This window comes from Ambystoma mexicanum, chromosome 2p (genome assembly GCF_040938575.1).
Source record: "Ambystoma mexicanum isolate Mex_15411 chromosome 2p, UKY_AmexF1_1, whole genome shotgun sequence".
Classification (NCBI taxonomy): Eukaryota; Metazoa; Chordata; class Amphibia; order Caudata; family Ambystomatidae; genus Ambystoma; species Ambystoma mexicanum.
In genome coordinates, this window is record NC_090923.1 from 107,914,546 (window position 1) to 107,938,937 (window position 24,392).

Genomic DNA, 24,392 nt, shown 5'->3' on the forward strand with positions numbered 1-24,392 from the left:
TGAGGACGTCGAGGTCAGCCTGGCAAGAATTGTGGCTGCCGATTCCCAAAAACTGCTTGGGACTCTCTGAAAGACCCAAATATCTGCTGAGATTGAAGGATAGCGTTCAGAAGTCGAGAGAAGGCCACGGGGATACCTCACCTTCATCGGTCCCGCCAAAGGACGTCTCTGAAGGAGAGGGAGGACTTTCTTCGACGTTAAGGCACAGATCTCTACATTTTTCGACGGAAGAGAGTGCTAGGGACACTTTTTCGCCGGAAGACTATGAGAGAGACACCGTTCCACCCCCAGACCGTTCCACGTCGTCAGTCTGGACTAGGGGAAAGTTTGAGGGCTGCATGGAAAAGGCTGGACAAGTTTGTTTTACATGCAGAACAACCTACACCAAGAAGGCAAAGGGAGGAAAGCCCTGCCAACCCTAGATCTGAATTCCCAAAACTTTTTGACCCCTCTTTAGAAGAGGACATATATAATTATGACCTTACTGAAGAAGACATTCTACCAGTTGGGGTACGGGAGAATCCTTTCTATAACGAGGAGGAACATAAGCCCATTGAAGATGAACCTATTGAAGGCTGGGGGGAGGACCCAGATGTGGGTGACCCTCAACCATGGCAGTCCCCAGAGCCACAAGACCCCGACATTTTGGCTTTGGACTCTCCTCGGAACACCCCTACGAGAAATCCCTCTCCTATTGATTATCAACTAACCTTTAATGTAATGTTACGTAAAGCAGCTGATCACTTTAAAATTGCCACTGAAGAAGCAGACTTTGTTGAGGATATACTCGCGGAAGCTGCCAACCAGCTAAGCCATCCCTCTCCTCAATTTCATCTTTGTCTACACCGGCTCTTACGAGAGGTGTAAACCCAAGAATTGAAAAACTCTTCCGTCCTTCTCCATCAGACCCTCTATATATGAGGTCATTCCACCCCAGATTCTTTGGTAGTCACTACCACAAGAAAAAAAGCAGGGGTCCTTTGTCAGGGGGATGGAAAAGGCTTTATTCCCTGGGTAATGGGGTTACCACAACGGCAGCGTACACCACGGGTATCGCCAATAACACCACTCTATTGGCCAGTTACGCAGATGCGCGGTGGGCTTTAATACAAGAAGGCCTACAAGAGGCTCCACAACCTCTACAGACTCGCCTACTTACCACAGTCTCTGAACCAAAGCATTTTTTAAAAAATGGGTTTATTTATAAATCAGCGCACAGAACACAGAGTAACATTACTTATATCCTCACAGAGCTTGTACGACATAATATCCCATCCTCCTACCCTCTGTGTTTCCACGTGGGCATTGTTCTCGGCCCTCATTCGGCCTGACCAGAAGCGGGGGGGGGGGTCGCCCATAGAGTGGAGGGCTCTCTCGTTCAAGCGTGGCTTATAGGTCAGGGCTGGGTAGTTCTGATCATAGTCTAGGACTGGTGTCCAGGTATCGATATCAGTGAAGCAGTCCTGCTTTGACTGCCGTGACCTTTTCAGCTATCCGAATATCCCATAGTTTAATCCACCACAGGGTCATCAGGGTTCCCTTCACGGACTTCCAGGTGCGGAACAAGAAAAATTGGGATATAAACATTGCCCTCCTCCCTGTTCTCGGGTAAGAGTCCGGGAGCGGGATCCCCAAGAAGATCTGCTCGGGGGTTAGCAGAATTGCCCCCTGGGTGATGTCTTTTATGGTGGCAAGGCCTCAGGTCCAGAGCTCTTACCTTGGGGCAGGTCCACCACATGTGGAAGTAGGATCCTGGGTGGCTGCAGAGGCGCCAACAGTGGGGGTCCAGGGCCTGCTGGAAGTGATGGAGGCGCAGGGGGTTGGGGGGGGTAGTACCAGCGCAGGAGCAATTTGTCGGCGCATTCCCGGTTAGTGATACGGCGGGATGCAGTGCGCGTTCTGGTCCAGATGTTCACCCAAGTGTGGTCCTCTATAGCATGACCCAGGTCCGCCTCACATTGGGACATGTAGGAGGGCTTAGCGTGGAGGGGGTCTTCTTGCAGTAGTTTATAGAGGGCCGAAATCTTTCCCCGGGCAGGCAAGTCATTCACTGTAAGCTCTAGTGGGGTAAGGGTTCGTATTGCAGACGCTCGAGTGTGGGGGTGGGAGCACCAGTGCCTTAGTTGGGCATAGGTGAATCTGTCAATTTCCGCTAGCTGAAAAGTCGTTTTACAGTGTTCAAAGGTGAGGGGGGTGTCCCCTGCGAAAAGCTGCCCCAGCTTTGCAAGGCCTCCTGCGTTGATGGGTGGGCGCCCGGGAAGAAGGCTGTGTTGAGGAAGATTGGGGAGAGTGCGCTCAGGTCTCCTGGGATGCCTCCACGTCTGCGGGCCCACTCCCATGTCTTTATCGATTGTTTCGTGGCAGTCAACACACCCGGCCAGCTCCGGCGTAGGGTAGTGGGAATAAACTGGAGGAAACAGAGGGGGAGGCGGGATTGTTCGATCTCTACCCACTTTGGGCGATCTGTGGCAATTCCCATGCTTGAAAATGGGCCAGCTGTGCTGCTATTGGTATTTAGGGGGGTCCGGCACCCCCAGTCCTCCCAGTCTCGTGCTGGCCACCATCGTTCTCCGAGGGATCCGCGCTTTCTTGCCCTTCAGATGAAGTCGATCATTTTCCTTTGGAGCCTTTGTAGGGGGTGAAGAGGGATCAAGGTAGGGAGGGAGGCGCAGGAATAGAGGAAGCGGGAGAGAAGGTTAATTTTGCGTGAAGTTATGCGGGCCAATAAAGAGATTTCCTGCATCTGCCAACGGGTAAGGTCCTTCTCCAATTCCTCGAAGAGTGGGGGAAAGTTAGCCTGATAAACTTTTGGGTGAGCTGGTGATCCATTGGAACAGACTTTGCTTCTTTAGGGATCCCTTCTCGCCTGGGCTCAGGCCCACTCCGAGGGCCGTTGATTTCTGGAAATTGATGGCGAATCCCACCACCTCCCCATTGCAGTCAGGGCCGTCCTCATGGAGGCTTTGATGTTTGTGATGGTAAGCAATACGTCGTCCGCGTAGAGGGCAATCTTGTGTTGGGTGGTGCCGATCCTCGGGCTGCTGATCTGAGGGTTTTTGCGAATTTCCATTCCAGTGGCCGCAAACGAGTTGAAGAGGCGGGTCAGGGGGGCCACTAATTGGGGGCGGAAGAGTTTATAGAATCGGGTGGTAAATCCGTCTGTGCCTGGAGCCCTAAGCTTCAAGCTTTTTATGGCCTCCTCCACTTCTTCATTTGTAATGGGCGTTCCAAGTCGTTCTCTTGCCTCCGGGGTCAGGAGCGGGAGAGCCGCCTCTTGGATGTAGGAGCTCTGCTTGTCCGGGTCCCTCGGGACAGCTGTCATTATTTCCCACTGGCGGGCGACCGCCAGGCGTAGTTTCTTGTGATCCGCGTAATGGACCCTCCCCCGTGGGTCGCAGAGATCTAAGATGGCAGCTTGTTAGCCTTGTTGTTATGAACATACCATTGTTTGGTTCTAGTAAGCAATTTCGCTGTGGCGTTGGCGTAGTGCGCCTCAAGCCTCTTCCTTGCCATCTGCAAGACCTTTTAGGATTTCGGGGACCAGCCTTTTCGTTTATGGATGGCTTCGGCTTTACAGACTTCGGTTTCCAAAGCAGCGCGGGTCGCCTGCTTCTGTTGATGGAATAAGGCGCCTTGGGGCGATCAGTTCCCCTCTAAGCACAGCTTTCATGGCATCCCAGGTGTTGGCTGGGGAGGTGTCATCGTCGCGGTTTTCCATGAAAAAGATTTTTATTGTTCTGGCGATCGCGTCTTACTGCCATTTCTCCCAAAATAGGGTCATATAGGCTCCACTGACGGTGAGGAGGAGAATCCGGGTCATGGGCCCGCAGGGTGAGCAAGACTGGAGCATGGTCCGAAGGGATCCTGGGGCCAATCGTAACATCGTCTGTGAAGGACAGAATCTCGGGGGAGGTCTGCACCAGGTCGATTCTAGAGAAGGTACGGTGCACGTACGAGTAGAAGGTAAAGTCTTTCTCTTCCGGGGATAGCACCCTCCAGGTGTCGACAATGTTCAGCATGCAAAGCAAATGGAGCAGGGCTGTTGCCAGCTTCAGATCCCTGGCTGTTGGAGGGTGGGATCTATCTCTGAGGGGGTCTGGGACCCCGTTAAAGTCTCCTCCAAGTACGACTTGTCCCTCAATGAACGGAAGGAGGGAATCCTCTAGATCTTGATAGAACCCCTCCTGATGCTCATTCGGGGCGTAGGCTGAGATGAGTGTGTAAAGTTGGCCAAGGATGATGTATTTGTCTGCCACAAAACGACCCTCTTGGCATCGCAGCAGGTTGAGGATCTGGGGCTTCATGCCTTTTGCAAACAGAATGGCGGTACCTTCCTTCTTGGTTCCATTGGATGTCAAAAATTGTAGAGGAAAGAGCCTGCTTCGCAGACGAGAAAAGTCCACCGGAATTAGAGGTTTCTTGCTGAAAAGCGATTGAGGTCCCGTCGCTTTGCAGCCTTTGTAAGATGGATTTCCTCTGGAGAGCAGAGGGAGTGGGGGGGGGGGGGTAATTTAAGCGCCTGACTTTCAGGGTAGTAAACTTTAGTTTGAGGTTTGAGATGCGGGGGCTGGCTCTCCAAGGTCGTTTGCTGTCGGGGGGGGGTTGGGGGACAGTTAAGTCAGCCATAGCTGCGAGGGATCAGCTGTATTGGGTTCTCTTGTGGCTGAAGGTTTTAGAAATTATCTCCAACAGGAGGTCTGAACTTCCGACATCGGCCTCCAACGGGAGGTCCAAACTGTGGCCGGGGGGACCGATTTGAAACTATCGGTGCCTCCCCCAGCCACCAAGGCTGTCAACAGGCAACATAGCCAACATGGTTGAGGTTCTCTCCAGGGGGTAATATGGTGACATCCACCCTGGAGGAGGGTATGGACCGCAGGGGGTCCGCTCCAAGCTTGCAGGAGTTTAGATGGTTCCCACTCTGTGTTCCTTGGGAGTGTCCTCAGTTGTCATTTGGGTTTGCAGTTTCTCTGCACTCTTGACCAGGGGGCCCGTTTCGGTTTGGGGAAACTGCGTCTGGAGCAAGGCTTGTTGGGCTCGAGGAGGGCGGCTCTGTGCCCGCGGGGGAATCCGGGCGCAGGATTGATGCTGCGTCATCAAGGTGGCTGATGGTACGGGGGGGAACCCTTGTACGAGAATTGTAGTGCTGTGGGAAACAGCCACCGATATCGAATCTGCTGGTCTCGGATGAAGAGCGAGGGTGGACGGAGCATTCTGCGCTTCTAGAGGGTTAGAGGGGAGAGATCCTGGAAGGAGATTCCGTCCTTTGAGCAGCCTAATGCTGAAATGGCCTCCTTGGTGGTATAAAAGTGGACTCTTGTGATCACATCTGGAGGCGGGTCTGCGTCGGATCCCCGAAGGGGGCGCATCCTGTGGGTGCGGTCAAGTAGGAGCCGAGTCTCGTCCAGATTTGGCAGCAGAGACTGAAAGAAGTTGCTTATGTATTCGGGCAGTTCCTTGTCAGATAATGATGAGGGCACCCCTCGGATGCATAGGTTGTTGCCCCGGAAGCGATTCTTTTTAAAATTATTTTTTTTCCATGTCTTCCTGCTTGAATTCAAGGATTTCGGATCTATCCATCAGTGTCTGGATGGTGCGTTGCATCTCCATCAGTGAGTTAGTGATCCACAGCCAATTTCTCGGCCGCCTCCATCCTGTGCTCGATACTGCTGGCCCGTTGCTCTGTTTGCTCTAGTTTAGTAGTAAGTTGCGTCATGCAGGCTCTAAATTCAGATTTAATATCTGTGATGAAGGCTTGGAGATCTTCCTTGGTTGCGAGCGTTCCTTTGTCATCGGTGGCCTTTTGGGGTGTAAGTTTAGGGGGATCCGTTTTCTTTCCCTTTTCCGGGGCCAACAGCATAGTGGATATGTCAGGCAGATTTAGAGGGCTTCAATGCTTTGGTCATGGCTTCAGGGTTAGAAGATGACATCTGCGCAGTTGGCACAGTGTTGGCGTGCTGCAATAGCTGCCAATAGCTACAAGAGTCCCAGGAGGTTGCGTGGACAGGCGGTGCTTCCACGCCTTTAAGGGGTAATGGTATTGCCGTAGTGGAGAAATCACGCGGGGGTAGGGTGGCTACCGACTCACAGTTCACTCTCCGCAGCAGGAAATCAGGGCGATTAAGGCGCCCCCCCCCCCAACTGGGGAGGAATGAAGGTGGGCAGGGGCGCCCAGGAGGCTGCGGGAGGTGCTACCTCCACCGCCGGAGGGGCCACAGCCGGAGGATCGGGGTCTCAGTGACTCTGAGTGGTGGGGGGCGGCGAGCCTCAGCAAGCGGGGGGGCCGCTCCAGCAGACCCCGGCGAGGCCCGTCGGCCCCCAACAGCAGGCCTCCCCACCCGCAGGAGGAGGCCGGTGGCAGGTCAGGCCGCAGTAGGGAGCTGCAGAGAGCAGGGAGGCCCTGCGCCGGAGGGAGAAGGGGGAGGTAGGACTTCAGGAAGCTCCGGCCTGGAGCCGAAGGAGCCCGCCCCACACAATGAGGGGCAGCAGGGGCCCACCTGTGCGGTACGTGTCTCCCCTCATAGGGAGCAAGGCCACGTAGTAAAAGGTGGCCGGGAGCCCCGCCTCCAGGAGAGCGCCCAGCGGTCAGGGGAAAGCTGGCCCCGCCAGAGGGAGGGCACAGGAGCCCCGTTGGTGGGCCCCGTCGGAGCCCAGGCTTCAGCCGGAGCCACTCGGGAGGGGGCGGGAGCAACTGCCGCCACAGGATCCCTCGGGCTAGGAGGCCCAAGCGAGGAAGGGAACGGAGCGCTCCAGGTCACCAGGTCCAGCTGGGAGGGCGCTGATGGTGCAGGGCCCGCTCGATGGTCCGGGGTCCGACGAAGCTCCGGATAGCCCGCAGTTAGTGCACACCAGAGGGGGGGGTCTGCATTTCCATACCGGACCAGGGTTGATGAGGCAAGGCCAGCGGGCTGCTGAGGTGAGGGTCCGAAGTCGTGGACACCATCTTGGATCGCGGCGAGAAACACTGGAGGAACGTCTTACCCCCCCGCCCCCCTGCCGCATTTTCAGTGAACCTGAGGGCGTTAGGCTCTCGGGCTGGAGCAGTTGGTGCGGGAGCAGATCTGCCGCATTATACCCTAAGTAGAGGCGGCGGGCGTAGCAGGAACCGTAGGATTGTAGTTATCGCCATGGACCAATATAGTGGAGCTGCCTCATCGCAGGCGCTCCAGGCCATGTCCGAACCAAAGCATTTTAAAGAACACTTTGGACTCTGTCGAGACAGTCAGCCGAGCCATCGCTCAGGGCATTCTCCTTAAGACACGCGTGGCTTAGAAATTCAGGGTTTAAACCTGAAGCGCAAGCATATAAACAAACCTGTGGAGGAATCCAACTTGTTTGGAAAGGCGGTCGATGAGGCCTTAGAGACCGCAAAAAAAAGAACATGAAACCCTAAAGAGTTTGGACCAAATTACTCAGACCTTCCACAAGGCGAGGATTTGGAAACTGAAGGTTTTTTCATGGTCAACGCTCCACTCATCAACAATACCCTTCAGGAAACAACTGGAACTCTCCACAAGGGACCAATACTTACAATGCCCCATATCCCCAAAGGGGACAGTGGGCGTGGTAAGGGAAGAGGCAGGAACACGACCCCAGAGGTTCTACTGACTCAGGCTCCAAATGACTCGAAGATTCGCGTCCCCTCCCATGCCTCTCCGGTCGGGGGCCGGCAAACCTAATTCTCGAATGCATGAGCGGGAATAACCACAGACCAGTGGGAGCTAAAAACCATAGCCCACGGGTACTATGTAGAGTTCAACCAATCCCCAAAATACAAACCTCCACGTCAACTAAGACTAACACCAGAACATCTTCGCATACTTCAAGAAGTCGAGATACTGGAACAAAAAGGAGCCATTGTACCTCTATCACAGGTAAAGGAGGGTATTTATTCATTGTACTTCCTTGTACCCAAAAAGGATCTAACCATGTCCTGTTCTAAATCTGCGCCCAGCGAACAAGTTTGTAAAACAAAAAATGTGCATGGTCACCCTGCAGGAAGTCATTCCTCTGCTCTCACAGGGGGATTACATGGCAACTCTGGATATGAAAGACACATACTTTCATATTTCGGTGTTCCCAGCGCACATAAAGCACCTCCGGTTTATGATAGAAAACCAACATTATCAGTTCAAGGTACTACCCTTCGACCTAGCATCTGCACCAAGGGTGTTTACAAAGGTACTAGCAGTAGCGGCAGCACACCTGTGCAGGCAATCCATTCCAGTTTATCCTTACCTCCACGACTGGCTCATAACAGGGGACGCTTACGTAACGTGTCTGTCAAATACCCAAAAGACGATGGATCTTTTATTCAGCCTGGGATTCTCCATCAACGAGAAAAAATCCAGCTTAGATCCCAGTCAAGTCAAACAATTCCTAAGGGCTCTAATTCGAACAAAGGACGGCCTTGTCTTCCCCTCCAACAAGAGGGTTCAAAACATGTTATTTCAAATCCCTCCCTATGTAGCCAGTCGAGAGGTAACAGTACGCAAGGCTATGCGTTTGCTAGGAATGATGGCGTCATGTATCTACTTAGTTCCTCACGTGCGCCTGCGCCCAATGCGAGTGGCTAAGCAACCAGTGGTATCAGGCCAACGGACAGTGGAACGATTTAGTAGTGGTCTCGCCGGCCCTAGTTCTCTCGCTGCGGTGGTGGTCGAGGGAAAACCTCTTGAAAGGGAAATCCTTCACCACCCCCGCAGTGGAAGCCACTCTTAACTACGGTTGCCTCCCTTACAGGGTGGGGAGACCACTGTTGCGCTCACCTGGTATCAACAGGGACGCCACCCAGCCGGGTTACTCGCTGGTATGCTTCTCAGCTTTGCCCTGATGTGGTCTGCGGGGAAGGTTCTGTCTGAAAATACAGGAGGACTGTGTTCAAGACTGACCGACTGGGGTAAGTATCCTCCCTCCACCCCCGTATGATTTCAGTCCCTCTGGCGCCCTCTCCTCACTTTGTGGTAGAATTAGGCGTGCTCTCCGTCCTGCCTTCTTTGCAGGGGCGCGTTGTCTTTCATGGGCGAGTGCGGTCCAGTTGCTTCACTGACGCCGGCCCGTTTGATATTGTTCAGGTAGGTCTTATTGCTGTTCTTTCGTTTTGTTGCTATCCTGCATGCCTTTCTTTGTCTAAAATGTCTCTTTTTTTTCTCCCTTAGGTATGTGGAGCTTCAGCGCGGTGAACTGGCTTGGTTTAGCCCCTCTGGTAAATGATGGCGCAGTAAGAGCGCTATGATGCAGCAAGTAAGCACTATGCGCAGCGCTGCAAAGTCTTGTCTTTGCTAACCTGTGTTTTCCTTCCTTGTACGTCGCGGTGCTCTTCAGCGTGAGTGGAATTTCCGGAGTGGTGCCAGCCGAGAGGCGACCAGCCAGGTAAGCCTTTTGAGCAGTTCGTAATTTGTAAAGGTCTCTACTGCTTTCTTCAATGTTGCCTCCATCTTCCTCTTTCAGGTCGTTCTGTCCGGGAGGCGTGCAGATTCGAGGAAGCTGTTCTCAGTAACTGCGAGTGTTTAAATATGAAGACTGCAGGTAAGATGATGATGATGATGCTGCTGCTGATGATGTTCCTTTTGTCTCCTTGCAGGTTCTGCTTCTCCGAGGTTCGAGGGAATAGCTGGACACGGTGAGCGTCACGTTGCAAGCTGCAAAGTAACGCAAAGCGTGTTGTCTTGCTCGGCTGTGGTTTAAATAGCCCCAATAAAATAGTCCAGGTAAAGTAGTCCCTAGGCTGCCACACCCAAAACACTAGACCGCATAGCTTGGTTCTTAGGAACCAAGCTATGTGGATGCCTCCATGTTGGCTGACAATACAATAAAGTAGTTCCCAAGCACATTGTTTTTCATGATGTATGAGCCTGGCGCCATAGGCGCCAGGACTGGCCCCATAGGAGCCAGGACTGGCCCCATGAGGGCTTTTGAAGAGGATGTCAGGCTCTAGAGGCCCGAGTCCTGATTCCACCTGGCCAATAGGTTTGCCACAGGGGGTTTTGGGCGAGGGTCGTGACACCCACCTGCTCCAGCAGACAGCAAGCAGAGTTTGGTCGCCAGACAGTATCCAACCACATAAACCTGCTGGAACTGCTGGCAGTGTTTAAAGCACGGAAAGCGTTTGAAACACAACTACAGGTAAAGACTATCCTAATCCTCACAGACGGCACCATAGCCATGTACTATCTGAACAAACAGGGAGGCACTCATTCTCCAGGGCTGTCCAAACTGTCTCAGAACATTTGGAAGTGGGCTCTCAAACGCAACATGTTCCTGTTATCAGAACATGTTACAGGGAAACTCAATCTACTGGCAGACGTACTCCGCAGAGACTTTCTGTTGCACAGCGAGTACGAATGGCAATTACACAGACATCGTCGCCAATGTTTTCGCACAAGGGGTTTTCCAGAGACCAATGTGTTCGCAACCCTGGAAAACGCCCAATGCCAAGATTACGCCTCCAGGTAACCCCAGAACCGATCCAAGGGGAATGGACTCTGGATAACATGGTCAGGGAAATGTTTCTACGCTCGCCCTCTCCCTCCCCCTCGAATCCCCTTCTCAACAAGATCGTGCACAAGATGCACCAGGAACCAGTCTCGATGATATTGGTGGCCCCCATATCGGCCTGGCAACCATGGTTCGATCATCTGATGGAGATGTCTCTATCTCATCCAGTCAAACTACCTTGCTTGGACAACATATTGTCGCAAGACAAAGGGGAGACGCTTAATCCATGGCCGTAGATACTGAACTTAGCAGCCTGGCTCCTGAGGTTATAGAATTTGGACACCTGCAGCTCCCTCAAAGATGTATGGACATCCTCAGGGAGGCAAGGAAACCTAACACTAGACATTGCTATTCTAGAAAATGGAAACGGTTTGTCATCTGGTGTAACTCGGAGCATCAACCCAATCGACTGCTCTCCCACTCACATTGTCCTATACCTAACTCACTTGATTCAGGCCTCGTCTTCAACTCAATAAAGGTGCACCTAGCGGCACTTTCAGCATATACAACATCACAACATAAGGGTGTCATGGTGGAAGATACCAGTGATTAAAGGCCTTCATGGAAGGGTTAAAAAGAATTCACCCTCCTATTTCCAACCCGGCTCCCGGATGGGACCTAAATGTGGTGTTAACTAGGCTAATGGGAGTTCCTTTCGAGCCCATGCACAAAGCAAGTCTTAAGAACCTCACCCTCAAGACTACATTTTTAATAGCAATCATCTCCATTAGAAGAGTAAGTGAACTGCAGGCACTCTCTATTCTAGATCCTTTTGTAACCGTTCACACAGACAAGGTGGTTTTGCGCACTCATCCTAGATTTGCGCCTAAATTCATTTCAAAGTTCCATGTGAACCAGTCAATAGAGCTACCAACGTTCTTTCAAAATCCCTCAAGCCTGGGGGAAAGAACCCTGCACACACTGGATGTACGCAGAGCTGTCATGTTCTATATGGAAAGAACTCGTCCACTAAGGAACACTAACCAGTTTTTCGTGTCTGTGACCACAGGAAAAGGAAATGCAGTCTCCAAATCCACTATTTCTAGATGGATTGTCAATTGCATTACACTCTGCTACTATCTTGCTAAGAGAGGACTGACCTTCAAGCCTAGAGCACATTCCACTCGAGGCACTGGGCCATCCATAGCATTCATTGCAGATGTTCCCCTAGAGTACATTTGCAAAGCCGCAACCTGGAGTTCTGTACACACCTTTACAAAACACTATTGCCTAGACACTCATTCTAGGTCTGATTCTCAGGTGGGACAAGCAGTACTAAGACATTTTTTCACTACTGTTCCTTCTCACAACCCACCTCCAAATCCGGGTACTGCTCTCTAGTCTATGCACAGCATGTGATTCTAAGCAGATTGACAAACATCAGAAGACATGCATTACTTACTGTAAAAGCATTTCTGATGGTTGTATCTGCTTAGATTTACATGCGCGTAACCTTCCTCCCCGCTCGGATGGAAGGAACATAGACATCTTACTACTTTCTCTCTTTTCTGTACTCACGATAGTCATAAGGCTCCCTCGTGATAGAAAAAATACAATCGGAGGGACCTCGACACGTGAGGGATTTTGGGTACACTACACGTCACGTCGGGATAGTGTTAAAGGCACGCCCATGTCGACGTCTCCTTTCGATTCTCGAAAGACGAGATGCAATACTCTGCTGTTACCACTGGATGGCGGATTATGCACAGCATGTGAATCTAAGCAGATACAACCATCAGAAATGCTTTTATGCTAAGTAATGCATGTCATACACCCTTGTTAGGGAGAATTCTCATTTCTGTGCAAATTCCCTTCTACCTTAGAGACCCCAAGCTCATTTGTTGGACTTCAGGACTCTTTCATTATTACCCTCTAGTGAGTGAGACCTTTTTCTCACTCTCTCTCGTGTTTTGACCTGATTTGGATTATGTTTCCTTTGTTTTTGGAGTCTTACAAAATCCATAGGCATTTACCTTTTTGTATTGTGACGCACAGCACCTTCAGTGAAGTGTCACAGCAAAGTCCTTTGGATTTCTTATAAGGTTTCAGTACTTTCTCTTGGGTAAACTACTGTTCCCAAGAGCAGCAAAGTGAAGCTGACTTTACTTACCTGTTTTTCCTATGTATGTCCAGTACTTCCATCTCATGTGGAAGTACTGGGGCGTTACTTAGTAGCCCCTTTTCCTACTTGCTCATGTAACATTTTTGTATGTTACCCTCACTACATTTAATGCCTGGTGGCAGTGGTTTATTTTCCTACCATTGTGCGTTTTTACCGCAGGCAGAAGCCTCAGCTGCAGTAAGGCTGTCAAAATGGCCCTGGCCTTTTTTTTTTTTTTTTTGTACAATTTTTTGCTTGTGAGGTCTTTCTTGGGTTTTGTTTTGCGCGCCAAACAAGGTTTAACCCTTTTGTTAGTTTTGCCTTTGGCGGGCTTCAGTGCTGAAACCCGTCCCTGGCTCCAGTGTGTCTGGCAGTAAAGGAAGCGAGGGAGGTTCCCCAAAATCCCCTGTCCTTTGTCGCTAGGAATGCATGAATGCACCTAGTCCTAATTGGCTGGTTGGCTGTCCTTGCTGTTTCAGTGACCGCTAGGCTGTGCATGAATGGGAGAAACCTGTTTAAAAGGCAAGGTTTTTGGGACTGAAGACCGAGTCGACCACTGGGAAGAACAACCTGACGAAGAAACAGTGAACAAAGCTTGCTGCATCCTCATGGACCTTTGAACTGCCCGGTGAAACCCTGCTGCTGTGAACTTTTTTTTAATTTTTTTTTTTCTTCTAATCAAAGAGAAGCTCCGGAAGGGACGACTTCTTCCCTTGGGTTAGTGAGACCAACTAACCCCGAGACGAACATCACTGGAACATCTTCCCCGATTGGCTGTACTTATTTGCTGCTCCAGGAACGGAGTGCCAGGGGTCGAAAAATCCATAGTCTAGTGCAACGTCTGTGATCTGGAGCTTCCCCAGGACCCTCCAGAAGCAGGACGATCAGAACTAGTCTCCTCACCAGAGTGCAGGACTCAAGGAGTGAAAGGAGCCTAACCAGTATCCAACATCCGCTGTGGTTCTGTTTACCGAGCGATGAAACTGCGAAGTGCTGCTGATCCGAAAAGAGCCTGTTGCTGCCGCCGACCTCAGAATCGCTGCCACAAGAGTCCTCCAGACGTCCTCTTGTCCCTACGATTGAGGCCCAGGAACCCATGAGCTGCAACCAGTTCGAAACCAGCAGGACCACTCTTCTAACCAAAGGTACTGTTCTGACTTCTCAGTTGAGACTTGTAGTAGCTACTTTGCTAGAGTTGATTTCAGCTCTACCCTTCACAAGTGTAACAGCTTGTGAGCCTACAGTGATTTTTTTCAACAAACTCTAACTTTGTGCAAGAATTTGCTATCTAAGAAGTGCCTCAGCTCCACAGACTGTGCTCCACTTGACCTTGGCTGTCGTGGCTTCCTGCAGACTCTTCTAGTCCATTTAACTTTGAGACTTACTGTCCCTCAGAGGTGATTACTTGGTTTTTAACTATTATTGCTGGGAAACATTTTTAGCTAGACTTCATTGGAATATTTAAAGTGCTCACATGCTCTGAGAACCTGTTTAACCTTTTTTCCTCCCTTAACCTTTCCTTTCTACCATCCTCAGAATCTACAAAGTGTACTAGTGATATATAAATGCCATTACTGTCCTAGTTGGTGTAGTCACCTCCGCGTGTAGGAAGTGTGTAAGAAGCATCTCTAAATAGTATCTACTATCTTGGTTTTCATTATGGAAAAGTATTTTAAAGTATATTTGATCCACCATTGCCTGCTCTTTTTCTTTTTAAAGAATGCTTATTTAAAAACTACTGTTAAATAAATCATCATCTAGAACAACACACTTGAGTGGAAGTCTTACTTGGCTACTTGTATTTGTGGATTTCATTGCTAGAGCTCTACAGCTCACATGTACCCCTCTTTGGATAAGCCTGGCTGCTCAGTCACACTACCAACTTGTGTAGTACAGTACTGTACCGAAAGGTGGGTTCCCTTATACCAGGAGGACAAGGGTTGTGTAGTCTCCCACAGGCTTAATTCTTGCCTAGCAGCGGGGAGTCCACAGGACACCCACCGAAGATAAAAATCACACAAAGGAATTTCCCGCCCTAGAGGTCAGGGGAAGGAACAAAAAAAGGACAAGGAACACTAAAATGGTGAAAAAAGAAGATGGGGTGGGGGACATTATGGTAAAATGAGCACCCCTGGGTGCCTTTAACGGGGCTGTGCAAACAGCCTGCGCAAAGGTGCACCCAATTAATAAAAAGGTTCACTGCCACCAGCTATTAAAGGTAATTTTGTCCTTGTAACATAAATGTTACATTTAAAATGATGTATGATATGGCATTTATAACACACCTATACACAAGTGTTTGAAGGCGCGACGAGGCAAGGGAGGGGGACCAAGGGGAAGAGGAGACAACAATCTTACTAGGGCAGGAGATGATGAGATTGCGCAAGAGCGGGGGGTGGGGGGAGGGGAGCGGTGCAGTACATGGGAACAACAGTAAAAATAAATAGAATAATAAAGCATTAAGTAAAAGTGCGGCCACTGATTGCAAGTGCAAGCGTAAGTGTAGACATCAGGTGAAGCGTGCTGATACAGGGCTGTAGCGATACAGAAGAACAGTCCGGGGGATGCCAGGGAGGCAGTACAAGGGTGCAACTGGCGGGGCGGGGGCACCTGGGTATGAGATCAGTGGGTAGCCAGGTGACCAGTGCAGTTTCAGCCAGGAGTTCAGCAGGGGAGAGGAGGAGAGAAAGCTGAAGCAAAGAGGAAGGTTTTGAGGTGCTTCCGGAACCAGAGATGGTTCTCCTTAAGTTTCAGGGAGGCAGGGCAGCTGTTCCAGAGGGAAGCCCCAGCCGAAGAAAGATCTACCACCAACTCGTTGCTTGGAGAAGTGATTGACCTTGAGGGAGTTGGCGGCGGATGAGCGAAGAGCTCGAGATGGAAGATATTTAGGAAGAGAGTTGAAGGTAGTGAGGCCCCAGGCCCCAGAAGGGCTTGTGGACAGTGCAGAGTTTTGAACTTCATCCTTGCAGCCACTGGGAGCCAATGCAGAGATTTCAGTGCTGGAGAGAACGATCCCTGAGCTTGAGGCCAAGGACAAGTCTCGCAGTCCTGTTATGGATGAGTTACAGAGGGCAGAGAGTAGAAGCAGGCAGATTTAGAAAGAGGCTGTTGCAGCAGTCCAGCCTAGAGAGAACCAGAGCTCTGGAGACGGTGAGCTTCTGGGGGAAGGTGAGGAAAGGAAGAATACATCTGAGGAGGTGCAGTTGGTAGTGTGACTTCTTAGAGACGTCAGAGATATGAGCAGAGAAGGAGTGTGGAGTCGAAGATGACCCTAAGGTTTTTAGCCTCACAAGTGCGAGCAGGGAGAGGGCCAAGAGAGGCCGGCCAGAGAGTGACAGGAAAGGAGGGAGCAGGAGTTCCGATGAGGAGAATCGCGGTCTTACTGGCATTAAGGCAGACATCACCTGCCAATGAGAAAGGGGATACTCAGTATCTCCCCAGCACTCCCCATAAATTGGGGACTGCTGGTCCCACCGAACAACACGTAAAAGGGATTCAAAGATCCTTTCTATCCTTGGGAACTCTAGTTCTCACAAGGTTAGTCAGAGAAAGTTAAAAGGGGAGCCCCTAGGGCAACCCAGCAACAATAGGCAACAAGAAGAAGAGGATAACTTTTAATAGACACTATGGAGTTTTAAAAATGACGCACATAAAAAGTGTTAGATTCTGCGAGTGTGTAAAAAAGGTTCTTACTCGGAGGTATAAGGAGAAATAATCCACCAGTAAAGCAAAAAGTTTTGGGGTTGATACAGTCAGGAAGATTTATCATTGCCATCTTACCTAAAAACAATTTGTCTGCTAGGAGACTTTGAAAGCTCAGATTTGGAGCTACATCAATGCCAGTTTCTAAGCATTCTGATCCGTTTGACCACTTATGGGCAAATGCTGCTCTGCTGCACCTAGTGCCTGCAGGCCTCAATGTAAGCCTTTGCTCCATCACACATGGGGGAACTGCAGGGGCATCTGCACTTGTTGGAACAAAGTATTATGTCTTGCAGCACATTCCCCTTTACGGTTTACTGATGGGATGCATCCTATGCAAGACCATGGCGCCTGTGAATAATCCCAGTGCGAATTATGCATGGGCCACCACTATTTCGTCAATCTCGACCGCCAAGTTTGTATTCTGCCCATTGCCTTTACTTTATATTTCATAGGCTTGGTATCCCTCTTCATCCTTGAATTCTCTGTACTATTAAACCTGTTGTGACTGAACAGATCAGTGTTTACTGTGGAAACAATTCATGCTTCATTTGCAGATACATTGATTTGCATATGTTTGAATATTGTATTTCTCTCTCGTGCAGGATCCAGCTGCCGAAGCCAGGATGAAGGTCGCCTGCATTACAGAGCAAATTTTGACCTTGGTAAATAAAAGGCTTGGACTGTACCGGCACTTTGATGAAGCCGTCAATAAATACAAACAGTCCAGGGACATTTCCATGCTAAATAGTGGTAAAAAAACACTGGAAACTGAGCATAAAGCTCTTACGAATGAGATTGCCTCTCTCCAGTCAAAGCTTAAAGCGGAGGGATCGGACATGTGTGATAAGGTAAGAGGTGTATGTTTGTGTGTCTGTATATGTATTGTGGATCATGGATTTCACACTTGTGTTTTTAAGGTTAGTTCGAATATTACTTGATTCTTGGGCATAGATTCACCAGCCTTGCTTAATCTGTAAATTTACAACATTAATAAAATTATCGACCCTGATAGAGGGCAATATTTTGACAGAATATCCTATGCTGGATAAACCTACCCTAAGAATCCTAAAAAATAATATCTTAACAGAAACATATTATTTGTTGTCGGATATGCCTCCGTTTTGGGTAGCCTTCCAACAAAGGAATTCTGAAAAGAATTGTCTTGGGCTTTCTATAGTGCAAATCAAGTTCTGTACTAGGTAGTAGCAGGGTACAATAGTAAGGCAGTGAATTGGGTCCAGGACCAAACTGGCGAATTGTACTATGTTCACTAGTTGATTCTTTCCTTTAGTGTCCTAAAGTTGGGTTTAAGTGTTTCCATTCTTTTTTTGATAGATTGTGTTCCCTAGGGGCTGGTAGGACTAGCAGACAGTCTTAGTTTTAAAAAAAAAAACGTTTTTTTAAATTTTTTTTTTTTTACTGTTTTATGTTCTGTCCACTGTGTACATTTTTTGTAGCACTTCTTGGAGTGCCATTTACGGGACTTGTGTATGTTGGAGGGCTCTCAAAAATATCACTCACATTTCCCATAGGGAATGATTGCTCATTTATATCAAACATAGATGAGAAGTTTGCATCTGCCACACTTAAACTTGGTTTGGTAAAAAGCCATTCAGATCCAAAAAGAAAATATTTAGATTGAAGAAAAACGGATGTGGGCCTCCAAGAGCTACATTGACAGTTGTGTTCACAAACGTCAAATCAAATTAGAACGCAGTGCTGTGAACATCTGGCAGCCATCTTGAGACGGCAAACCTGTGTCAGATTACAGCTTGTCCTTATCTTGGAGAGGGGAAAGGGCATGCACTACAGGTGTGGAATATACCCCTTAAGAGTGTGAAATGTGTATGTGCACCTCGCACAGTTAAAGGTGGGGTTGGGGTGGGGGGGAGGATGTTAAGGGCATTTGACCACGTCAAAGTTCAAATTAAATCGGACCAAACACAAAAGGGAATTTCTGGGAACTTTTAATAGACTGAGTAGTTTGAAACTTCCCAAATGGAACAATCACACCTAGTTTTGAAAAGTATTGTTAAATTCTTTCCGTTGGGCAAAGTTAACGGGTCCAAAAAAATGAACTTCCTAATTCAACTTTGGCCCTTATCGTTAGAACTGCATAAAACCTAGTGTAAAACTTAGATATGTGAAGTTTTAGGGGGTCTCAAAAATATTTCCCATTGTCGAAGTTTAGGGTTGAAACTTCGAGCCAGATTTATGCAGACCTTGTACATCCACTGTGCCATGGAATAGCCGAACACCATGCCCCAGGCACAGTTCCCAGCCAGTGATGACAAGGACAGTCCGTGTATATTGGGTATTGGTTAAGGCCCAGTGTCGGATGCTTAGCTCCAATTAGCTGTTACGCTGAAAAATATATGACTGCCTAACTGTCACTAAGAACAACCCCACCCCGCCCCCCCACCCCTCTCTGGCTTTGAATTTGTCATAGGTTCTTAAACTTCACAATTAATTGGAATTTCAAAATGTAGTAACGATTACAATTGTGTGCTAGGAGGTGATATTAGTTATCAAAAGGGGGATGATTAATCTGTCATGCCTACGATTAATTGTTTCCTCTTTAATCTAGTTATTGGTTGCCGAGTAATGTATCAATGACACATCTTGGGAAAAGCTTTCATTTAGTTATATCCTCTAACATATGGAAAGAATTGAAGTACTCTGGAAACCAGTAAGAGCACCACATACCAGTATTCTGGGTTTGTGTGAAGGGGGAATAGCTTCTGAGATGTAGTTACTATTTTTTTGTAATCCCACGAAAACTAGTAAATCAATTCAAAACGTGGGGGAATTGTGCTGAGGTCCCGTGACCAGGCATAAGTGGCTCATAAAAACGTGACCTGTACTCTTCCAGTGGGTTCACGAGTGAGGGATTCTGTCGTGATTTGTTAGAACTGGTTGGTTGGATGCTGAATCTATAATTGCTCAGCATGGAAGTGAGGTCTAGAGAAGAGCAGCAATATGCCCATGCCCTTATAAAAATGCAACTTTAATTTAGAAAACAGACCTTTGCCTTCGTCTTAAACCAATCCTTGACGCATTCACATATTTTGTACTGTTATTTACTGTAATGGCGTAAGCCAAAAAAACATTTTCTGTTGCATCTACATATTCACATATGGGCCCCTTTCTTCTAGAAACCACCTTTTGATAATCGGAGATTTGCTCTGCTTCATAAAAAGGCACATTTTTTAGAAGTAAAAGCATGTTTTTCCCTTCATTCTCATAGGTGGGTGAGATTCAGAAACTTGATGGACATGTGAAGGAAATTGTTTTGAAATCCTCCATGGAGGCTGAACGTCTGGTTGCTGGCAAGCTTAAGAAGGACTCCTACATAGAAAACGAGAAGGTGCATTCGAACAAACGCCAGGAGCTAGTCACCAAAATAGACAACATTCTCGATGCTTTGTAATTTCTGCACTGTTCAAATACGAAAGCGAATGAGATTAGAGTGTGCACATTTGAATACACACTCAGCCCAAAAAATGTTCTGAAATCTATTTTTCTCGTTTTTTTTTCATTGTGAAAAGTCCACCTTTCTGAAAGGGATATGTGGTGGGATGCTTATCAGGCAAGACCTAAAACATTTGATTTTTATTTGAAGTGCGAGAATCTTCGAGATAAAAACGAAGTTTCATGGCAGATTGAAAGTCAATACATGTAAAGCATACTTGATAGTTACAGAATTGCTTTACTAATGAGCAAAAGGCTCGAGTGACGAAATATGCCAAACACTAATCCGAATCAAAATAAACCTCTTTTTTTAAAGTACATTGTTTCTAAAAAATAGAATGACGTTTTCTCTTTCCATTGTCATTGGAGTGAAGGTTTAAGAAACAGTTTTTCCACTATTTGTATGAAATGAAAGTCCATTGTAACTTTTTTTTTTTTCTTTTCCCGCATATGAGTTTGAATAAAGAGGCTTTTGGGAAATTGTATTTGTTTTGTTTGCTTACTCCAATGTTAGGGCGAAAAGAAAATGAAAAGCACTTTTGTTCCAGCAGTATACCTCTTTAAAGATTTGCAGGTTTGAATTTACCTCATTGTCAGCTTGGAGATGTGCACGAACACGATATTGCAATAATGACCTACTTTGTAAATAGCGATACACACCACCCTTTTTCCACATGCACGAAGGCTTGTTTCTCCCATGCGTTTCAACACCCAATTCCACACACTAGCTAGCTTGGGTCAGATTATCTAGTGCCAGTTTGTGTGAAAGTAGAGCTCTTGAGGTAGGTTTGGTGCCTCCAGTTAAGTATTCCAGTGGAACACATTCTGCCAGGTGCCCCAAACAATTGATGTTCTTGGTTCAGTCTGGGTTTTCATGGCGTGGACTAACTTATTACTTGGATCCAGCAACATATGTTTACTTCCACTTGACTGAGTCACCTGGGGGAAATGCAGTATCCTGGAGATAACTTCTGCGTCCATATTAAGATCTGTATGGCAGGTGAAAGTTGTATGGTGAATGTGTGGAGAGCCACGAATGTCCTGTGGCATCATGCTTTGCAGACCTATCTGTGTTCATGGTAGAGCTGGCTCCATGTAGCTAGTCATGGATTTTTTTTTTCTGTGATTGCCCATTCTAAAAGCTGGGAATTTCGACTTGTGTATTGTGGTGTTACGTTTGGCAGCAAGATGTATCTCGATTAGCGAAGGCCCTGGGCTTGTTCTCGCCATTAGTCTCCTGGTATACGATTTCATAATCGCTCAAAACTAGCATCCACTTGCAAGATGTAGTGCTTCTGTTGGTCTGTGTAAGACAGAATTGCTACAGTCGAGACTGTCTTCAGCCATTCAAAAACCTGCTGGCATTGATCAGTCGACCTCTCACCAAATAGCTCCTTAATGCAATCTAACTAGTGGTGTTCTCATTCCCTTATGTGTGGGTGGGTACACTTTGGTAAGATTCACAAGTGGTTCAATGATGTTTGTAAATCCAGGGATGAAGCACCAGTATTAATTGTACAACCTCAGGAAGGTCTGTAATTCCATGAACATCTAGGGTCATGGCCTGTTGAGAATAGCATCCACCCACGCTGGGTCTACTGTAATCCCCTCTGCAGAGATGATGTGCCTCATGTATTTGTTGATGCCTTTCAGAACTGGCACCTCACTGCCAATGTTCACTTTCAAGCCTTGGTCTGGTAGGCGATTGAGCACCTTCTTGTGTCTCCTTATGGGTGTCTTGACATAATGAGGCCATCCAGGCAGACCAGAATCTCCAGTAGATTTTCATCTGACCGTTTTTGCAATTTCTTTTTTGAAGATCGTCAGTGCATCAGAGATCCCCTGGTGAACCTTAATGAATTAAGCTAATTGTCTCACAATGTTCCAGGTGCATCAAGGTAATGTATACTTCATAGATCCAGGACCAAGAACCACCTCCTGTCAGGTTATCCAAGGCTGTGGTGTATTGGTCAGGAATGTTGCAGTTGAGACGGTTGTCATTGCACATCCTGATATCTTTGTAACCACTCCAAGACTACTGGATGAAACTGGCCTGAAGCAGGTCATCCAGATGATGTTGGGCATCTTCCAGGTCGCCAAGGGGCAATTTCTCTTCTGGAATGGGGTCTCGTCATTGTGAATCTGATGTTCCACACCATGGTTCTTGCCAGTACTCTAGGAAGTGGTGGAAAATATATCTGCTCGTTACGATAGTTGCGCATGCTTCCAGCTTGTTACTCAAGATTTGATGCAGTACCCTTTGGGTGCACTACAACAACCTTGACCTCCTGGCAATAGGAGCACAACCTTTGGTACAAGTCTGTTCTACACAGGTTGGAAGTGTGGTTGAGCAGCCAGGCTTATATCAAGTTTAATGTGAGCAGTAGGGTAGTTGCAAAGATTCACAGTGATAAGTATCCAAATAAACACTTATACTCAAGGTTTCTTGATTAAACAATTATTAATTTATTTAACAGGTAGTTTGAATAAGCCTTCTTCAGAAGGGGCAATATAATTGTAACACAAACACACTCCAAAATACTCTTTTAGTTTCTCTAAATCAGTAAGTACCCATTGGGGATGGCACACAGACACTTCCTAGACCCCAGGTGACTTAAATAGATTGGACACTGGACATTAATATACAATTAGAGCAACACTGAGGTTGGTGTCAAAGAAAAGGGTTATTAGAATAAACAAGAGATCACACAAATATTCTGAAGCAGGCAAGTACTTTTTGAACCCCCAATGCAAAGTAAGTTAACCCCTTCCTGGAAGGTTGGGTGCAACACAATGTCAGTGGATAGAAGAGTCATTCAGGGAGCCAGGCCAGCCAATGCAATTGGCAAAAGTAAGTGAGCTGAAGCACTTCTTGCACGTAAGTAAGTCTTGCAACATGTTTTAAAAGTCTTGGTAGAAAAGAAGAATCAATGTAGGGCCACAAGCTCTTAGGCTTGTGAGTAGAAGATGCAAGCAACTCTACAAAACAACCAAGACAAGTCTCCTGAGAACAAGTAAGGCTACATAACAAGAGATAAGTTCTCTTAGACTGTACAGTACCTTTTGGTTAGAAGAAATAGTTCCAGCTGTTTTCTGTTCCTGTGCCTCATTTGTGGGGACAAGAGGGTGGACTTCTGGGGACTCCTGCACTGCAACGGGACGTCAACAACAGCAACCAGCAATCTTCAAATCAGTGGCACTTCAGTGTTTCAGCTCCTTGTGCCTATGGCAAATGGCACCACTGCAGTTCTTGGGTACCACTTCAGACTTTCCTCGCATCTGTGGTACAGCACTCTGTTCAGGTGGCTCAGGCTTGGTCAGTCCTGCTTCCTGGAGTTCGGGTCCGACTTAAAAGCAACGCACACAATCTGGTGTTCCTCTCCGTGGCACTTAGGTTCCAACAGCAGCAGCAGTGGAAGTACAGCCAGCTTCAAGAGGATGTCCAGATGGGCTTACTTTGGAGTTGCTTGGTCCCACCAAATCAAAGGGAGAAGTCGTCCTTGCAGGGCTCCCTAGTCTATACTAATTTGGAGCTTCAGCACAGCAGCAGGGCTTCACCATGCAAACCAACGGTCCAGAAGTTAAAGCAGGCGTCGCTTCCAAGTTATTCGGATTCCTTCGTCCAGTGGTCGACTCTGCCTTCCAAGCCAAAAAAGCCTTGCCTTTTTATGCAGGTTTCTCCCATTCATTCCAGCAATAGCTGCCAGTCAAACAGCAGGGTGGCTGTCCTTGTCGGACAGTTAGCCGGTCAGTCACCTTTTGGTGCATTCTTGTAACCAAGGGGATGAAGCGCAGGGAGTTTCAGGCACCTCCCTCACTTCCTGACCCTGCCAGACACTCTGGAGCCAGAGGCGGGCTTCACTCGTGAATCCCGCCAAAGACAAAACTAACAAAGGGACCAAACCTGGTTTGGAGCACAGAGTAAATCTCAAGAAGGACCTTTCCAGCGAGAAATGGCGAAAAAAGACGACCTGGGCCATTTTGACAAAAATCGCACACAAGGGTGCTTTACTGCAGCTGCGAACGCAGCCTGCGGTAAAAACACAACGGTAGTAAAAGTAAACCACTGCCACTAGCCATTAATCGTGGCAAGGGTAACATAAACATGTTACGTGAGAAGCTAGACAAAGGGGATACTAGGTAACCCCTCAGCACCCTGTTGTAAGATGGTTTGAGCTCGGTCTAGAAAGTTACACATGTAAGTAAAGTCAATTGCACTTCACTGCTCCTGGAAACAGTAGTTTCTGATGCTTGTTAATCTGCTTAGAATCACATGCTGTGCATATAGTCCGACATCCAGTGGTAACCGTGGAGTATTGCATCTTGTCTTTCTAGAATCGAAGGGGGACGTAGCCATGGGAGTGCCTGTAACACTATCCCTAACTTGATGTGTAGTATACCAAAAATCTCTCACACGTCGAGGTTCCTCATTGTTTTTTTCTGCCCAGTTTACTGGTCGCCTTATGCAGTGCTCTTCGAGAGACATTGCAATATTGTTATATTTCACAACCGTTGGTTGTTTATTCTTACCATCACTTCCTCGACGGTTGAGTCCTGTACCTCTGCTGAAGCCTGCCGACTATGGACCTTTGGCGGTTTATCAAGTTGGCGCTGCCAA

The 24,392-nt window shown here is 47.9% G+C and overlaps 1 protein-coding gene across 1 annotated transcript in view; it reads left to right on the top strand.

Moving 5' to 3' along the window:
- Positions 1 to 20,259, top strand: part of RPN1 (ribophorin I) — a 112,522-nt gene extending 92,263 nt beyond the window's left edge. Inside the window, exons 9-10 of the mRNA XM_069643350.1 lie at positions 16,906 to 17,151; positions 19,551 to 20,259. Of these exons, the coding sequence (XP_069499451.1) occupies positions 16,906 to 17,151; positions 19,551 to 19,733 (429 nt within the window). The 3' untranslated portion in view covers positions 19,734 to 20,259. The remainder of the gene's footprint in view (positions 1 to 16,905; positions 17,152 to 19,550) is intronic.
- Positions 20,260 to 24,392: the final 4,133 nt, after the last annotated feature.